General features: G+C 39.4%; 1 protein-coding gene across 6 annotated transcripts in view; it reads right to left on the minus strand.

Moving 5' to 3' along the window:
* Positions 1-19,644, minus strand: part of GIGYF2 (GRB10 interacting GYF protein 2) — a 146,118-nt gene that overhangs the window by 45,964 nt on the left and 80,510 nt on the right. For 3 of the 6 annotated variants that reach the window (XM_053903601.1, XM_053903605.1, XM_019445545.2), the window contains 6 exons: positions 10,322-10,501; positions 6,484-6,701; positions 6,229-6,391; positions 5,952-6,140; positions 3,222-3,418; positions 2,075-2,234 (listed from right to left, as the gene is read on the minus strand). In XM_053903601.1, coding sequence (XP_053759576.1) covers positions 2,075-2,234; positions 3,222-3,418; positions 5,952-6,140; positions 6,229-6,391; positions 6,484-6,701; positions 10,322-10,501 — 1,107 coding nt within the window. Of the gene's footprint in view, positions 1-2,074; positions 2,235-3,221; positions 3,419-5,951; positions 6,141-6,228; positions 6,392-6,483; positions 6,702-8,820; positions 8,986-10,321; positions 10,502-19,644 lie in introns of those variants that run through there. The other 3 variants (XM_053903609.1, XM_053903613.1, XM_053903612.1) reach the window with 3 other exon arrangements.

The raw sequence follows: 19,644 nt of genomic DNA on the forward strand, positions 1-19,644 counted from the left end.
ACAGCTCCTCCACAAAACAACTTGGCAGTTGCTTAAAAAAACTAAACATGTCATCACCATACAATCTAGCAATTGCACTCCTGGACATTTATGTCTCAGAGGAATGAAGAGTTGTATTAACACAAAAGCCTATCCATAAATGTTTAACAGCTTTATTATAATAGCCAGAAACTGCAACAACCCAGACGCCCTTCATGGATAAACGGTTAAACAACGATACATCTATATCATGGATGTACCACTCAGTAAATAAAAAGAAGAAATCTACTGATACATGCAACAACCTGTATGAATCTCCAGAGAATTGTGCTGAGTGAAAACAATTTTTTTTCCATTTGATGCAAATGGATTCCATTTCTGCAAAATTCTTGAAATGACAAAATATAGAAATCGGGAAAAGATTAGTGGCTGCCAAGTGTTAAGGAGCAGGAACAGGTGGAAAGGAAATGCATGTGGGCACCCAAGGGCAATAGGAAACGAAAATGTTCTGAATCTTGGGGCACCTGGGTGGCTCAGTTAGGCGTCCGACTCTGGCTCAGGGTCATGATCTAGAGGTTCATGGGTTCAGGCCCCACATTGGGCTGTCTGCTGTCAGCACAGAGCCCGCTTCGAATCCTCTGCCTGTCCCCTCCCCTCCCCGCCTCTCTCCTGCTTGCACGTGTGCATGCTCATGCTCTCTCTCTCTCTCTCTCTCTCTCTCTCTCTCACTCACTCTCTGAAAAATAAACATTAAAAAAAAAGAAAAAAAATGTTCTAAATCTTAACTGTATCAAAGTCAATACATTGGCTGGATATGGTACTACAGTTTTGCATGGATTACCACTCACGGCAATTGGGTAAAGAGTACATAAAATCTCTGTAGTATTTGTTACAACTGCATGTAAAGTTGCAATTATCTCAAGTATATTTAATTAAGGCACACATCTATATTTTATTTTTTAATTTTATTTGAGAGAGACAGGGAAAGAGAGAGGAAGAGAGACTCTTAAGCAGACTCCATGCTCAGTGCAAAGCCTGATGTGGGGTTCAATCACACAACCATGGGATCATGACTTGAGCCAAAATCAAGAGTCGGATGCTCCACTGACTGAGCCACCGAGGCACCGTTCCATATATGCTTTAATTAAAACACACAGCCCTGAATTTGGAAGCACATTTTGTCTCTCCATTTGTAAGCCTTAAAATATCAAATAAACACTTTTGATTGCTTTACAAAAAAACAAAGCAAAACAAAACAAAACAAAACATACACACACATGTCCTGCTCCCAAGCACCTTCCATTCTATGGGGGTGTGAACAGGTCATGAACAAATCAGAACCAGGCAGTAATAGATGTTATGCAGGACAATAGAGGGTAAGGGGACTCAGAGTGGAAAGGGAGTTAGTATGTCACAAAGAGATCACAGGGTGTACTTGGTAAAAGAGTATCATGAAACTGACACTAATATTAGTCAATCAATTTCAGGTTATAAACAAAGAATTCAAAAGCGGAAATGAATCAACAATTTCTTTTACAACATTCTCTACCCATTCTAACTTACCCACCATACAAATCTTTTTTAAGGGATTAGCTTATAATATGGTACTATCCTTTCTCAGATAGTTCTTTACCATTTATGATATCAATTCCACTTGAGCAAAACATTCAGGTAAGGTCTTCTATGATTGCCATCACCTTTAATGGGAGGTAAACTGAAGTGCAGAGAAGGTAACTCTTACCTGCCCAATTAACCCGCTGGGAAGCCAGAACTAAGGGCGTCCTAAGCATTTTGTCTGCATCCCTGTTATATTTACTATCACATTCCGCCTTGTATTCAAATGATTTTCACTGGACCTCCCTCCCCCCACCACTGAAATTGCAAAGTATTATGGAAGGAACCTTTAAATAAGTAAGTAAGTAAGTAAGTAAGTGTGTGTGTATGTATGTATACACACACACACACACACACACACACACACACACACATAAAGAAAAACTGTAAAAATTGACTTTTTCCACTATTATGCAAATTAACATTAAATAATGACCATCTTATAGGAGATAATGGCTTCAAGTAGAATGGAACGAGCTACCTTGAATTTCTCCCTGAGGATCTTTGTAATACCACTTCTGCATTGCTTCGTGCATCAATGGAATTGAGACTCCCTTAGCTCTGTGCTCTTGCAGTTTTGATGCCAATCTCTCATCATCTAGTGCGCTATCTTGGAGATAAGCCACCATCTTCTCAGCTTGCTAACAGAAAAACAAAAAAAATGGATTGAGGAAACAAACGATCCCAAATTAATACTAGTACACTTAATAAAAATGCCTACCTTTTTTGAACGACTTGATCTGTAAAAGGTAGTACTGTGCAAGAAACACAGCAGGCAACCATTTAATTCTTCCATCAATATCATGAAAATATGTACTATCCCCACTTTATAGAGGGGGAAACTAAGGCTCAGAGAGGTCAAATCTTGCTCAGAGTCTCAAAATTATTAAGCAAAGCAAACTGAAATTAAAACACAAACTGGTAAGGATCAAAGCCCAGGCTTCTTCTAATCAACACATTAATAAGATTACTTTTAAAACCAGTAAGCCATTGGTCAATTCTGAAACGTATAATCTAAACCTGTAAAAACATGGGTGTTAATACAACAAAGGCTCAATTAACACAATTACAAAAGTTTTACAAGTTTTACTAACACACTGCCCACTTTCTTTCTTTCTTCAAGCATTTCCTGCCACCAACCACCACCCCAGAGCAAAGGAAACAGATTCTTCTGTAGAAAGCAAGTCACCATTTACATCCAACAAAGGTATACTTAATCTCAGGGAAATCTAGAGATGTGAATACGATGTTAATATCCTGAGAGTTTAACTATTCCCAGTTACACTTTAGGTAAAAAATACAGAAGACGCTGTGCCCATCCACAGCTGCTTGTATTTGCCATTTTTGGCATTCCATTAATTTCCAAAAAGAAAAAAGAAAAGCAAACAGCCAAGGGCAACCTCAGAAGAGAAAAAATAACCTGACATAATGACTACTACATAGCAGAAACTTAAAAGCATGAAATGATTTGAAAGACAATTACTCATACAAATAAATACTAGATTTAAAACAACTTTTCCAGTACATAAAATCTAATGCACAAAAGTTCCATTTCTGAATATCTGTTTAATGCTTTTCAATTTTTATGGTGCTTTGAGAGGAGAAAAAAAGAATTACATGATTTTTACCTGCTCCAAATGTTTGAGGCCCTCTTCATCATCTGGTTCTGTGGACACACTGCCCATACCAGGAGCACCTACGACCGGCGTTTCAACTGGCCGCAGGGCAGGACGAGGACTGGGAACAGGGGGTGGAAGTATGAGAAGGGGAGAGGCTGCATCTGAAGGAATCTGGGACAGGGACTGCTGGACATCAGAAACCGTTTCTAGAGGGGAAAAAAACACAGAAACATGAAAAACCTTTAAACTATGGAGGTTCTCATGAAGAATAACTAGCTCTCCATCAAGTTGGGCCACTCACTAAATGGGCTCAACAGAAAGGTGAATGTATCAAACACTGCAGCTTTTTTTTTTTTTTTTTTTTTTTTTTTTTTTAAATTTGAGAGAGAGACAGGGTGGGGGGGGGGGGGGGGTGAGTGTGGGTGTGTGCGCATGCGTGCATGTATGAGCTAAGTAGGGGCAGAGAGAGAAAATGAGAATCCCAAGCAGGCTCCGCACTGTCCTCACAGAGCCCAACACAGGTCAGGAGCCCTGAGATCATGACCTGAGCCAGAATCAAGAGTTGGATGCTTAACCGACTGAGCCAACCAGGCACCCCTCACTGCAGCAACTTCTTACGGAGAAGTGTAGTATTTCTCCCTACGATGACAGCAGTTAACTCTACAGAATGACAAAATATAAGGATTAAAAGGTCCTCCTACAGTGCCTGCCTGTGTCACTACAGCATCTGCCCAACAGTGACACATCTACCTCTTGAAAACAAACAGAATCAGACCAATGTTATCTTTATAACGTGTCTCCAAATAGCAGACTGTTAACAAAGGACTGCAAATCTCCTCAAAAAATGTCGTATCTCACCATCAAAACTTTGATTAAACGTATCTGCATTTCTCTTAAATAAGAACCTATTTCAGGTGATAATAAATGTAATGCAATACATTAGTTTTTAGGATAACAAAGAGCTCTTGGGAGTCTACATGTACAGTGCAGACGGTCTTCTCAATAAGAAAAGAGACTACAAAAGAGGTTCTGTTTTGGGTCCTGTTTCTAACCTCTCAGGATGCAGGCTCTTAAAATAAAAAGGGGGATGAAAGTAATTAGATACAATTGCAGCTTCCGCTTTGGAACCTTACTGGTTCAATTACAGATAGCTTCTCCACATTCCCATTCCTCTCAGTCTTTCCTTTCTTTGCCAAACTCCTTAAAAGAACAGTCTATGCACTGCCACCCACACCTGCTACACTGTGACTTCCACTTCCACCCCTCCAACACAGCTTCTCTCCCAAAGAGAAGCAGTGACTCAAAGTCCCCAAATCCAATGGCTTTACCCAGTCCTCATCTTCCGACCTCAGTAGCCTCTGACATTATCTACCCAAGCCTAAACTAAAACCTTCTCCATTCCTTCCTTTCTCTTCACTCTAGTCCACTCTTGTCTCTGAAGATTTTTCTCTGGCTACTCTCTACCTACCCTCTAAAAATGGGAATTTAGCCCTAGATGCCTGATACACATATCCTTTATCTCCCTCACAGATTATCAATCTAGAGTTTTCATCTTTAATGCACATCTATGAAGCTTTCTCAAAATACACACATCCGGACTCCATCCTAGGATCTCCTAGAGTAAGGTCCCAGGAATGTACATTCAAGAGAAAGAACCACAAGTAATTTGGGGGCACATCGTAACTGAAAAATGACTACTACGTATCAAACAGGTCTCAAAATGGACAAGTCGCACAGTGCCTAATAGAGATTCAAATACTCGCTGAATTCACTCACTAAGCTTTGTCCTAGACATTTAACTCTGAAGAGAAATCTTTGGCTTAAGCCCTCAAAATATTAGTCTACTGAGTAAAAAAAATAATAAACAGGTCTTTCTAATACTGTGTTGCTATGTGAGGAATAGTGTCAATTGTTTAAGAAACTAGAGAAGATACCTAACGTGGCTTGGGAACTTCGGATGGGAGAGAGTTTCAGGCACAGAGAACAGCACGTGCTAGGGCACACTTGAGGACCTAACAGGCTGTGAGGCTGGGGAACAGAGGAAGGAGACAGAAGTGGCACTCAAACTGTACAGAGGCAGGCAGATGCCACGTTGTGCAAGGTCTCACAGGCCACGTTAAAGTTGTGACTTTTTATGGAGACTCAATCCATTAACCCTTCAACATCAGGAATTACAATGTCAATTTTAAGTGTGTACCAGAAGAAACATGGAAGTAAACATTAATACTACCCACTAAGGCATATGAGGCAAAGTAAAATCAAAACAGTAATACTGGAGAAGGAGATACGTTTTAAGCTTATTCACTAGCAAAGGTGGTAGGACCTCCACAGCTTCATCCATATTCTTTTTGGCCTCTTTTGAAACAACAGCATTTTAGTGTGCCTTCTGGACATACATCCTGCAGCCACTGGGAAGGGAGCTGTCTGATGTGAGAATCTAATTACTGTGGAGGATCCGAAACCCCGTCTGCTCCGCTGATAACCAAGGTGACCATGTCATAACCTTGTAGAAAGTGAGATTCCCGAGCTCCACCTTCGTTTCCTCTCTGTTTCGGTGAATTTTGGGAAGGACACGTACATGGGAAGCAGAGTTTGACTAAGTTTACTAGTGAAATAATGTGTTTCAGTAATTCACCACTAGAAGCAGCTCCAGGAGGCATAAACGGAAACCCATCTTATCAATGATCACTGGCCTGGGCAGAATCCTGTTTTAGCTTATCTACTCTCATAAATACATACCATCCCCTCTGCTGGGCACTTTGGTTGGCAGGCTATTTTCCGTCTGACTCTCCTCCTCAGCTTTTTCTGTTTGCTCAGTTTGGGGTTCCTCTTTCCTCTCAAACTGTGGTGCTTCCTGAGGCTGATGGTCTGAAGGAGTACCTGGTCTAGCAGATGATGATGAGGTCTGGGATGTTTCCTCACTAGCTTCTGTAACATAAAGTAATCTTAAATTAGCACCTTAGGAAGCTTTTGATCTGATGAAAAGAAGAAGGTACAAGACAAAAATGAGCCTTACCAACTCCTACTCTATCTGTCTTCTCTCCCTCTTTCCTATTTGTCTTATCAGGTTCTTTGGCTTCTTCGTTATGGCTGCTCTCAGAATCGGAGCACTCCCCCCCTTCCTCTACAGGCCGGAAGTCCATCTCCTGCTCTTCTGGAATCGGCTCTTTCTGGACCTTCTGTGTCAAGAAAATAAAGCCGAAGGTCAACAGTACATTTGGCTTTGGTGGAAGGTCGGTGTGTGTCATGACATTTAAAACAGATTTCCTACCTTCAGAGAGAGGAACGCTCCGGAGGAGTCAAATGTGCCCATCTCTTCTTCAGCATCCTCTAGGCACCATTCGGGCAAGCTGTCCCGGTCATCGTCCATGCTTCCACTGCCAGAGCGCACCCTTCGGTAACCCCGTTCATCATCCCGATCTCGAAAATCAAACTCAAACCTTCGCCGTCGTTCCATGTGTTCACGCCAGCCTGCAGAACGAGGGCCATCTGGGATGAGGAGGATACAGACCTTAGAAAACTTTCATGACAGTATTTGAAAAAGAAAACCATGGATAGGAAATAAAGGGGAAAACTATGATTAACTGTGAAATCAAATGGATCAATCAACTAAAGAGAAAATTAGGCAAATTAAATCAAGTGAAGAGCTTAGCATACAAACGATACCACTAAGTGACAATAGTGGTTATCTTCAATAAGTACTGAGCCACACAACATACTCTACAGTTTTGAAAGATAAATTTGAAACAAATTACTTTTAAAGGACACTTTACTCAAAGTATACATTTTGGATAAGCTTTGGCTATGTGACCGAAACTTCAGTTAGCCATTCACAGGGCACACTCCTAGCCCAGATCTGTAACGCTGACCATGTGACCATAACTGAAGTTCCTGCCTTCCCTTTGGCAGGTCTTACACCTTTTCCTTCTTCTCATGAAAATACCATTCTTTATGGATACGACCAACCCCCTGTGTCAATTCCTAATATCAAACTCATCATGCCAACTTGCTAGTGACAAGATTCCAGTTGGAATTCTGATTCCCAACAAAAAGTCATGGAATTACAGCATTGACAGATGTCAAAGATTTTATATAGCCCACTATCCTAATTTTATAGTTTAAGAAACAAAAATTCTGACAGAAGTAACTTGCATAACGGCAAAGCAGAACTAGAATCGAATTCTGCATCCAATACTGCTTTTTCCACAACAGCATGCTTACTTTCCTTTTCCTTTATTCTCAACTCTTAACTCTCCCCAGGGAGTTTTTATTTCTGTATAATACCCCCAGGGACATTCCTAAATCCACCCTAGCATACTGTTTATTACATCTACTTTCCAACAGAAAAAGACTTCCTAAGAATAAAAGATGTCAGTTAACGTATTAAACACACACACACACACACACACACACACACACACACACACGGGAAATCTTGTTAATATCTGACAAAACTGAGTCTAAGAAAGCCTTCAAAAGAGAGACAAGTTTTAACCTATTAAAATTTTCTATCTTTTTGAATGCTTTCTCTGTGGGAGATACAGAAAAGAAATGAGCCAAAGTCAAATGTTCTTACTACTGAGGCTCAATTTGCTAAAACCAGCAGTCTAAAATTCAAACTGAAAATAAGAAGGCAAACATCAGCCCAATAGATGTAGCTACTTGTAAGTCACTCACAAAAAAGATAAGAAACATTATTCCCACACTCCTTTACTTACAACAACTATTGCCTTCTACGAAAACTAAGGAGCTTTCCAGTTTATATCCAGTTTGCTTATATGCAAACCTAGAATCGTTACTCAAAAGAAGTATTCATGATCCAGTGCTGAATTCCTGAGAACTCTCTCTACTACTATCATTTCTAAACCGTCTGTTAAGTATGCACCATGATAGGAATCTATCCTTCTAGGCATCTGGCTCATGTTTTCCTCTTACTGAGTTTCTTAAGTTCACTTCCCAGAGTGGATGCTTAGCTGTCCCTACCTTAATAGTTGCATCTCCATACGTATCCAATTTTGAGCCCTACTTAAACCAAACATAGCAGATAAGGCACATCTATAGCTTATTAAGACTGATCACTGCTTTTGAAGGCTTTCCAACATACGTCTGCCACAATTTTTATAATATAAAAAATCAGTCAAAACCATTATATTTAAACTTTGAATCAAATCATAAAAGAATAAAGTATAATCTAAGAAATGTTAACAGTAATTTATACAACTGATATAATCAGACTTAACTTTTAATATGCTTGGTTGAAAAAGCAGATAGTGTCCTTTTTAAAAAATGCTATTTCCACTGATTTTTCAGCCCCATGTATCGTTATATACCCCAAACTGTCTTTCAAAAATATACCAATATAAAATTTGGGGAAATTGTTAACTTAATGACAAATAAATTGGACATGAAAATCACGTATCAGGGAGAAAGGCTGAAGAAAAAGACAACATATAGCCAAAATCGAAGTTGCTGGGGTGTGGGGTGAAAAGGGTCAGTGGTAGAATATACACTAAAATTTTACTTTATCTCCTTTATTAAAGGGATTCTATTAAGAATCAACATCAGATGTTTGGGCTCACAAACATTGTTGATCTTCCAAAACATTCACCTTGTTTGTTTTTGATCAGCTGGAATTTTTCTTCTCGCTCAGTCCAGATCCTGTCCATTCTTTCACTGAATGCTTGTTGGGAACATAGTCTACAAATCCTTTTGCTTACAGGCAAGCTCAGCACAAAATGCTGTGATGCCTTGAAGAGAACTACAACATTTGGTTGCCCAGCACACAGACTGATGAGAACTGCCTAGTTAACTGTGATGTAAACAATGCCTACTAATGACAGAAAACTCACCCATGAGGCAGCCATGAGGAGTTGTGATGAAAGCATCAAAACTCTATCCAAAGATCAACTTCATTCTGTTTCTACCTATCTACAAGTACATAAAGCACTCTGAATGTTTGTTATAATGTTTACTCAGACCGAGACTAGTGACTCTGCTAATAATTTGATTTTAAAATGTAAATGCAACCAGTTTACTTATGATTTCTTCTATGAAAAGTAAGCTTCTTTGGCATATGGTTGACAGCTAAAATAATGTTATGCACATGAAATTCAGAAGGCAAATATACACTCTGTAAGCTTCAGTTCTGCATGACCCCACGATTCAAACTACAGTGGCATCTGATTATCATGAGGCATGGAATCAGCACTTTGGTAGGGGATGAACTTTGACACAAAGCACCAGTGTCTTCAATTACCAGCATATCTAATGTCAGGGAAGAACAGTTTGAAGCATTCTTAAGAGTCAAACAGAAGAACTTACAAAACCACTAATCACTACTCTTCTCTCTCCTTTTTCTAAAGTTAGAAGGACAAAAGAATGAACTTGTGATTACGTTTTTGACCTGGGTTTAAAGTTTATTCTTCAAATAAGCTTAAATCACATTTTCAGGACAAAAAACAATTTGAAAGAATAAATCCTTTATTACGCAGGAAAAATACCCATTTTAGTAGGAGCACATATTCCTTAGTGAGCATATAATTATACATTTATAAGTTTTAAAGCAATGCTGAAAAAGATAGATTTAGCATTAGACAAAACCAAATGAAACCCTCTTACATTTTTGCAGTTAAGGGTAGGTGCTTCCCATTAACACTATTTGCTCCAGAAAAATAAAGATGATTTTCATCAAATGAATAGACGTGGGGAACTTTCATGTTGAAAATGTTTTGTTGGGGCACCTGGGTGGCCCAGTCAGTTAAGCATCCGACTCCGGCTCAGGTCATGATCTCATGTTCCATGAGTTCGAGCCCCATGTTGGGCTCTGTGCTGACAGCTCAGAGATTGGAGCCTGCTTCCGATTCTGTGTCTCCCTCTCTCTCTGACCCTCCCCTGCTCACACCCTGTCTCTCTCACTCTTAAAAATAAATAAACATAAAAAAATTAAAGAAAAGAAAGAAAGAAAATGTTTTGTAGTAATAAGCCTGAGTACAATGACATAAAGTAACTGGCGCCTCTTTAGCAGCTTACCTTTCCTGCTTAATCTGTAAACATTTCCTTATTAAATACTCACTTATTTTGGTCCCTGTGCCCTCACTCAGATCTCTTACCAGGACTGTGCGGCCGCCACCTCTCTCCATCCCTTCTTGATCCAGCTAGTCGCCAACCTCCATCTTCATCTTCTCCATTTTGTTCCTCTCTAAAAATGCGCCAATTTTCACTTTCTGATCGTATGAATTCATGCTTTCTTCCCACTGATGTTGGTCCACCTTCCTCAAAATTGGGTCTCCCTGTAATGAAAATAAGTAACCATGTGCCTTGGCCACTGAGGATTCTGAAAACAGACTGGACTGCCCAAATCAAGCTTTTGTGCAAATGTGTCAATTTCAACATTCAGGCAGTGTAAATGAAATAACTGCAGGTATATGCACAGATTACTAGATACATTTCTTAAAGTTTAATGTTCACAGACTGGGCAATTAGTTTTCAGATAATACGTGCATTAAAAAAAAAAAGGGTATGCAATGAAAAGTGAATCAACCTACCTCACCCAGCACGTACCACTTTAAGTCATATAAGATTTTCAATTATATGACATATCTTAATTTAATTTAACTTCTACTGGCGATTCTGCCTAAATAGGGTATCTGTGAAATTCAACTTGTCTTTTATCCTAAAACACACTGTAAACTCAAAGGTAGAGAGTGTCAACTAAAATTTTTCATTCACTCTAACACCTATTACATTATAGACAGACAAATTGCTTTTGAAAAGAATTCAAAGCTAAGCTATGTGTAACCTAATGCAAATTAAGAGTCTATTAATGATGAAAGAGAGACCGGTATACACCAAGCAAACAAAACTCGTATTTTCAAAGGACAAGACAAATCCAAACTGTGCAAATTCTTTAGTCACCACCCTACATGTTCTAACACAATTCGTAACAGATGATATAAAATCTTACATTACATTAGTTGAAAATCCAGAACATACACTGATATCTTCCATTTGCAACAATTAAAGTTACATATACTTCAGTGACAACCTCAATTCTTTTCACTAAACCACAGTGAAAGTGAAAGAATGTTGTACAGTTCCATCTGAAAATGAGGGAATTCTAATGTTTTGTCATTCTCTTATATGCCATTTCATATGTAGTGAGATTCAATATCCTGTCTGCCCAAACAGCTATTAGCTTGTTACTAGCTTATTATTCTCTTGAAGGATAAAATACCTGGAAACGGGGGGAAGGGGGGGGGGTGCAAGAATTTGCTGGGCAGAATACTATCTGCTTTCTTATGCAGGCAGCCTCTAAGACAGCCCCCAACAAGCCCTGCCTTCTGGCTTTTGTGTAATCCCCTCACCCGAAGCGTGGGCTTCACTTACTGACTTGCTCCCAACAAAGAGAATACAGCACAAAGTGATAAGATGTCATTGCCAATAAAGATTAAGTCACAAGCAACCGTGAATTCCCCCTGGGATGCTCTCTCTGAGGCAATCCAGCTGCCATGCTCACACGGCAAAGAACTGAGGCTTGCCAACAGCCACATGAGTGCGCTCGAAAAGAATCCAACCCCAGTCAAGCCTTCAGATGACTGCAGCCCCGGCTAACACCTTGATAGCAGCCTTACAGCCTCATGAAAGACTCGGGTCAAAGCCATCCAGCTATGCTGCTCCTTCCTGAACCACAGAAACTAAGATAATGTTTGCTGCCACTAAGTCTTGAGGTAATTTTGTTACACAGCCATAGATAATAAAAACACTCATTTTTAAGTGTTTTTACACACCACTATTTGAACAGCATGGACAGGATTCAAATATTGATCTTCTGACACATTCAACAAATACTTCTTACACATTAAGTGCCAAGTTTTATGAATTCATGTACAGATATCCCATGTCTGCCCTTGGGTTAGAAGGCCTTCCAGGTTCTCTTGCTCAGAAGAAGAGGGGCAACCCATTTTACAGAGTACCACATCTGCTGACATAACTTTGATGAAAAATGTAGCTACACTCAAAAAAAGAAACCTAAAGAAATCCCTAACACATAAAAAGAGACAGATAAGAGACACATATAGATACATGATGGGAAATGGCCTTCAACCCACGTAAACAGTCAGTCACAAGCAATATGTGCCAGGTACCATCCAATAATTTGGGAATACAGCAGTAATCACATGATGGATGAGCCACACACTCACTCACTATGTTTCACCTACTTTTACACTAAGCCTTTGAAAAAGTAATGAATGTACCAAAGTAAGCAAAGAGCATGAATGGTAAAATGTTTAACTCATCAAAAACTGGTCACTAATTCTTTCTAACAGACGATACACTGCAAAAAAAGAAAATTAAAAATAAAAATACTAGTAATCCCTCAATCTGAGAAACAGAACTCTATCCGTAGTTAGCTTTTACATAACTTTGTATTTTTATATAGCTGTAATCAGTACACCCACTATTTTATAATCTACTCTTCATGCATAGCAAATATTTCTCTGTGATTCTACACTGTCCTAACAATACAAGTGGGTATATATATATATACACTAGGTATACCTTGCTGCTACTGCATAATCTACTACACTTGACATTTACTTTATCATCAATTTTTTGTGAACTATAGATAAAGTAAGAAATATCTGCTTTTCTGAACTAGGTCTTCTGAAAAAAACCCTCAAAAGAGTGAAATTACTAGTGAAATGACAGACTTCATCCACTGACACTTTATCCCCCTCAAAAAAAAAGGGTCAAATCACCACACCATTTTACATTATGGACACTAAGTGCAGCTATCCTTTTAAAACCTTTACTACTTTAACAGTTATAAAAATGGTATACTAATGTGGCTCAAAGATGAATTTTTCATATCAAAGATTTTTCATAGTTTACTAATCTTACGTCCCTTTATGTTAATTATTTGCATTTTTATTCTAAATTAACAGCTTCTTCACCTTTGTAACTGTGAAGTCCTATATATATTTTTCATATTAGTACCTAGGAATAAGAAAAATATAAAAAACAGGACAGGACAGGGCACCTTTCTGGCTCAGTTGGTAGAGTGTGTGACTCTTGATCTCGGGGTTCTAAGTTTGAGCCCCACGTTGGATGCAGGGATTACTCAAAAATAAAATCTTAAGAGGTGCCTGGGTGGCTCAGTCAGTTGAGCATCAGACTCCGGATTTTGGCTTGTCATGATCCCAGGGTCATGGGAATCAGCCCCACAAAAGCCTCCTCACTGAGCCTGAAGCCTGCTTGGGTTTCTCTCTCTCCCTCTGCCCCTCTCCCCTGCTCTCTCTCTCTCTCTCGCTCTCTAAAGTAAAAGAAATAATAATTATAAAAATTTTTAAATAAGATATAATCTTTTAAAAAATGGACAGGGTAAAAATAGGGAAAATACAGGAAGAAAAAAATCTGGCTTTTCTACTTACTGAAAATTATGTCATAATTTTCAACCTCATAAAGTTTTTTTTTTAATTTTTTTTTTCAACATTTTTTATTTATTTTTGGGACAGAGAGAGACAGAGCATGAACGGGGGAGGGGCAGAGAGAGAGGGAGACACAGAATCGGAAACAGGCTCCAGGCTCCGAGCCATCAGCCCAGAGCCTGACGCGGGGCTCGAACTCACGGACCGCGAGATCGTGACCTGGCTGAAGTCGGACGCTTAACCGACTGCGCCACCCAGGCGCCCCTCAACCTCATAAAGTTTGAATAACTATGCTACTCCTTGTTCCAAAAGAGGATTTGAGACAGATATTCTGAAGATACAGAAAAGCACAGTCCTGAAGAAAGAATAAACGTCTTGTAGTCCCTACACTTGATTTCAAATTTGGGCCCCAATTCTGATCTATATACAGACAGGAAGCAAGGGAAGGGAAGGAAGAAGGAAGGGAAGGGAAGGGAAGGAAAGGAAGAGGGGGAGGGGGGGAGGGGGAGGGAAGGGAATGGAGAGGGAAGGCAAGGGGGAGGGGAGACCATTCCCAATTTGATAGAGGGAGGGTGTGTGTGTGTGTGTGTGTGTGTGTGTGTGTGTGTGTGTGTGTTATGTAAGGCTGCCTGAATTTACAGCCACACTGGCCCATTCTAGGTTAAAAATTCTGTTAACAATGGGGTTCAAATTTTGTTACTGGGTGTTTGTTTCCAGAAAACAATTCCTAAAAACTGCAATATACTTTTTGACGTCAAATACTACATAATTAATAACTGCAGTGAACCAAGGAAAGCCAGAATAATGTAATTTTGACATGTCACATACCCCACATGCAAGTGCAAGGTAGGTGGAGCTCTGCCTTCGGGAGTTGTCATTTTCACAAGAGAAGGGTGAAACAAATTCAAGAACTTTTAAGTGGACTTCACTCCTCCCCTCCCCATCCCTTTGTGAAAACTTATTACTGAAGTATATAACATTCTTGCCAAAAAGTCCGTAAATCACCAATGTACAATTCAAGAGTTTCCATAAAGCAAATATATCCACATAAAAGATTTTATTTTTTTATTTTTGAGAAAGAGAGAGAGTGTGTGCGCGAGTGTGCAGGAGGGGCAGAGAGAGAGGGAGACAGAGAATCTGAAGCTGGCCCTGTGCTGACAGTAGTCACTCAGCCCAATGCGGGGCTCAAACTCAGCAACCGCGAGATCATGGCCTGAGCCGAAGTCACATCCTTAACCAACTGAGCCACCCAGACACCCCACATAACTAAGGTTTAAAAAAAGAAAATATCAGGAGCTCTCAAAAGTCTTTATGTCCCACCAGTCAATCCTTCCCAAGGTAAGCACTATTTCCGATTCTTATCTCTAAAGACTAGTTTTGCCGATTTTCAACTTTTTGATACAAATGGCTACACATGGAAGATTCATCCACATTAATGCAAAGAACAGTTGCTTGTTCTTTTGCACTGCTGTATATGATCTCACTGTAAGGACAGACCGCAATATATATTATTCTGCTGCTGATTTAAGTTGTTTCTAGTTTTTTGCTATTATGAACTGTGCTGCTATGAACATTCTTGAATATGAAGTTTGGGAGACATATGTTTGCATTTCTGTTGGTATATACCAATTAGTGAAATAAGGTATATTCAACTTTAGTGGTACCAAATATTTTTCCAGGGAAATAGCACTACTTTACCATTTTTTACCTGTTTGTCTTACTCAAACCTCTAGCAAACATTAACGTGACTGCCTCCTGTATGGACAAATACAATTAAAGATGTAGTATCAAAAATAAAGAAGAGACTTAGACACAGCACCTACTCGCCAGGTCCATAGCCCAGGGACACACACGTCCTGATTATTATAGTTGAAAAACTGCATCTAATCCTTGTAATAACAAGAGTTAAGTTAAACATCATCATCTCTATTGTTCTTATGTGGAACGAGATACCTGTAGGGGGTTTCCCAAGGTCACATAGCTGAGTGGTGCCCAAATTAGAAATAAAACATAGGTTGGGAATGCAAGCTGGTGCAGCCACTCTGGAAAACAGGATGGAGCTTCCTCAAAAAACTAAAAATAGAACTACCCTACGACCCAGCCATTGCACTACTAGGCATTTATCCGAGGGATACAGGTGTGCTGTTTCAAAGGGACACATGCACCCCAATGTTCATAGCAGCACTATCAACAATAGCCAAAGTATGGAAAGAGCCCAAATGTCCATCGATGGATGAATGGATAAAGAAGGTGTGGTATAAATAAACGGAGTATTACTCGGCAATCAAAAAGAATGAAATCTTGCCATTTGCAACTATGTGGATGGAACTGGAGGGTATTATGCTAAGTGAAATTAGTCAGTCAGAGAAAGACAAAAATCATATGACTTCACTCATATGAGGATTTTAAGACACAAAACAGATGAACATGAGGGAAGGGAAGCAAAAATAATATAAAAATTGGAAGGGGGACAAAACAGAAGAGACTCCTAAATATGGAGAACAAACTGAGGGTTACTGGAGGGGTTGTGGGAGGGGGGATGGGCTAAATGGGTCAGGGGCACTAAGGAATCTACTCCTGAAATCATTGTTGCACTATATGCTAACTAATTTGGATGTAAATTTTAAAAAATAAAATAAAAAAAAAAGAAAAGAAAAGAAAAGAAAGAAAACATAGGTTTACTCACTTATGTGAGTAAGTCATAGGTTTAATCCTGGGTTCACTCACAAACTTAACCCATTGGAAGGAGCAAAAAATTCCAGAAAAACTAACACAGAAAGTGGAAGCTCTGGGATCAAAGTGTAACAAACTCTAAAAGGGCAACAGACATACCATGCATGGTACAGCTTGGAGACAAAGACTACCAACATCTCTAAAAAGGGAAGATGGAACTAAATGTGTTAATCTTCTAGCAGAAATGATGTCAAAATGTATACCCTTGAAAAAATGTTAAGACCAATTTCTTCAATATAAATATTTTACTCTAAAAATTATTTTGAAGAGAAAAAAAATGACTTCAAGCACCATCCAATAAACACACATTTCCAGAGCACCTGGCTGGCACCCTTGATCGAGGAGGTTGTGAGCTCAACCCCAATGTTGGGTATGGAGTTTACTTAAAATCTAGGGGCGCCTGGGTGGCTCAGTTGGTTAAACGACTGACTTCAGCTCAGGTCATGATCTCCCAGTTTGTGAGTTCGAGCCCCGCATTGGGCTCTGTGCTGACATCTCAGAGCCTGGAGCCTACTTCAGATTCTTTGCCTCCCTCTCTCTTGCCCCTCCCTCCCCTGCTCATGCTCTATGTCTCTCTGTCCCTCAATAATAAATAAATGTTAAAGAAAAAAATTTAAAGAAAAATAAAATAAAATCTAAAAATAAATTGTATATACAATGCACACACTATTCCAATTACTACTAATACAACTAATAATTACACTGCATGCAAGAACTGCTCTAAAACATTAAAATAATTAATCCTTTACAACCTAAATGATTACAGATTTGTACCTGTGTAGATTTGGGTGGGGAGTGAAAGTATTAAAGGGAATTCCATCTCTATAGTTTGTTTTAAAAAACACATACATTTGTATATTACTGATATAATTTAAAATAAAAGCTAAATATTAAAAGTCATCCCTGGGCAATTTAAAGGATGATATCTAAAGTTCTTTTCGTGTCCACAAATTCCAGAATCCCACAGTGGCCAGTGAGGACACCCACAAGACCCTCCCTAGCATTTCAAACCAAAGACTTCCTCCTTCCATTAACATCAGCATCACAATAAAGCTGAGTAACCACATATTTTGACTTCATCTTAAAATCTTAACAGAGGGGCGCCTGGGTGGCTCAGTCGGTTAAGCCGCCGACTTCAGCTCAGGTCATGATCTCGCGGTCCGTGAGTTCGAGCCCCGCGTCGGGCTCTGTGCTGACAGCTCAGAGCCTGGAGCCTGTTTCAGATTCTGTGTCTCCCTCTCTCTCTGACCCTCCCCCGTTCATGCTCTCTCTCTGTCTCAAAAATAAATGTTAAAAAAAAAAGTTAAAAAAAAAAATCTTAACAGATTAACTTATAAACAAGACTTAGAAGTAAATGTAATTGAATAATTTATAAATTTAATGCCTGACTCAAATATTCCTAACCTATAGTTAATACATGAACGTGGCAGCTATGAATCCCTGAATTAGAAGGAAAAGGGTCTAGGTTTTTGTTTTTTGTTTTTTTAAACGTTTATTTACTTTTGAGACAGAGAGAGAGCATGAATGGGGGAGGGTCAGAGAGAGAGAGGGAGACACAGAATCTGAAACAGGCCCCAGGCTCTGAGCTGTCAGCACAGAGCCCGACGCGGGGCTCGAACTCACGAACCGTGAGATCATGACGTGAGCCGAAGTCAGACGCTTAACCGACTGAGCCACCCAGGCACCCCAGGGTCTAGGTTTTTGTAAGAGTCTTAAAGGTATCTATGACCTCCAAAAGATAAAGAAACACAAATTTAAAATGTATTTTCTTCTAGTCAATGTAGCAAACAGGACTGTTTCACGACCAAACTATACTACCTTTGTAATACATGTTATGTTGTTATGTTCTTATATCAACAGTAACTGGAGATGTATGAAAGGTGCTAAAATGCAAATGTACGACATATATAAACATTTTCTCAATGGCAGTTAATAGTTGGTTGTTTCTGACTTAATGTATTAAGTCTAGATAGGACTCTTCTAAGAATAAAATTAAATTAAAATGTAATATTGGTTTTAGTCTGGTCTAATTGAGTAGACTTCCTAAGGAGAAGGAGCAGTAAAAGGGCACCTGTGTGCATGTTTGACTCACAGCCAAAAATGGTGTTTATGGAAAACTTCAGATGGAGCAAAGAGGCACTCAGCCAATAAAATCTACAGCTGTGAGACTTGGAACTTACAAGTGCCCAAACTCCAAAAGCAAAAATGGAATTATGGGACAGACTTTGAAGCTTGTTTATGTGCAAATTTTTCTAGTAAGAAACTTTGTATTCCTCTATTCAGATATATATTCTCTGATCAACACTAAAAATATTTTCTGATACCAGAGAAAATAGTGAAAGGAAATTCCATCCAAGTGTTGATATCTACTTTTTCCCCCCACAATTAATTGTCAACAAACTCAAGATGGCTGGATGGAGAAGTTTAAATCTCCTATGCAGAGATTTCTAACTTTCTCCCATCCTAACCCCTAAGGGATAACAATCTGCTCCACTCATTAACACTGGTCCTTAAAACACAGCAGTTCCTGGCTAGGAGAGAGACTAGAGGGGCTGCAGCATATCAAAATCTCTTTGAGAAAGTACCTCTTTGATCTGAATATGCCCCATATCCCTACGTCCTTCATGCTCAGTTGTCTGCTGGTATACACCCCAGACACTGCCTCAAACCTCTGGGGAAGACGACGATCAGTAGATGGGCTTGAATGTACAACTGGAAAGGAATGAGGCATCTTCTGAAGAAAGTATACTATGTACGAAAGAACCTAAGAGACTAGGGCTGACATTTTAAAGTTCAGAGATTATCCATGTACACATAGGCAGGGTGCTACATTTCGACTAAAGCTTTTGTTATTCCCAAGTACAAGTTGGTACAACTTATGGACTGTATACTGGACTACTTTAGTCAGAAAGAAAATCAAACACCTTTAGGGACAGAGAACTGAATTTAATAAAGAATAACAGGGGCGTTCAGATGGTTCAGTCGGGTAAGCATCCAACTTCAGCTCGGGTCATGATCTTACGGCTCACGGTTTCAAGCCCCACATCGGGCTCTGTGCTGACAGCTGAGACCCTGGAGCCTGCATCAGATGCTGTGTGTCTCCCTCTCTCTCTGCCCCTCCCTGCTTGTGCTCTGTGTCTCAAAAATAAACATTAAAAAAAAAAAAAAAGAAGAATGTATCTGTTCTTGGCACCTTGCTTAATCATAATTTTTCATTAAAAAATAAGTCAATGAATAGATATCTAGCATCTACGTTTACTCACAGAAGAGAT

Source organism: Panthera pardus, unplaced genomic scaffold (genome assembly GCF_024362965.1).
Source record: "Panthera pardus isolate Hobbes unplaced genomic scaffold, ASM2436296v1 HiC_scaffold_10, whole genome shotgun sequence".
NCBI classification, from domain to species: domain Eukaryota; kingdom Metazoa; phylum Chordata; class Mammalia; order Carnivora; family Felidae; genus Panthera; species Panthera pardus.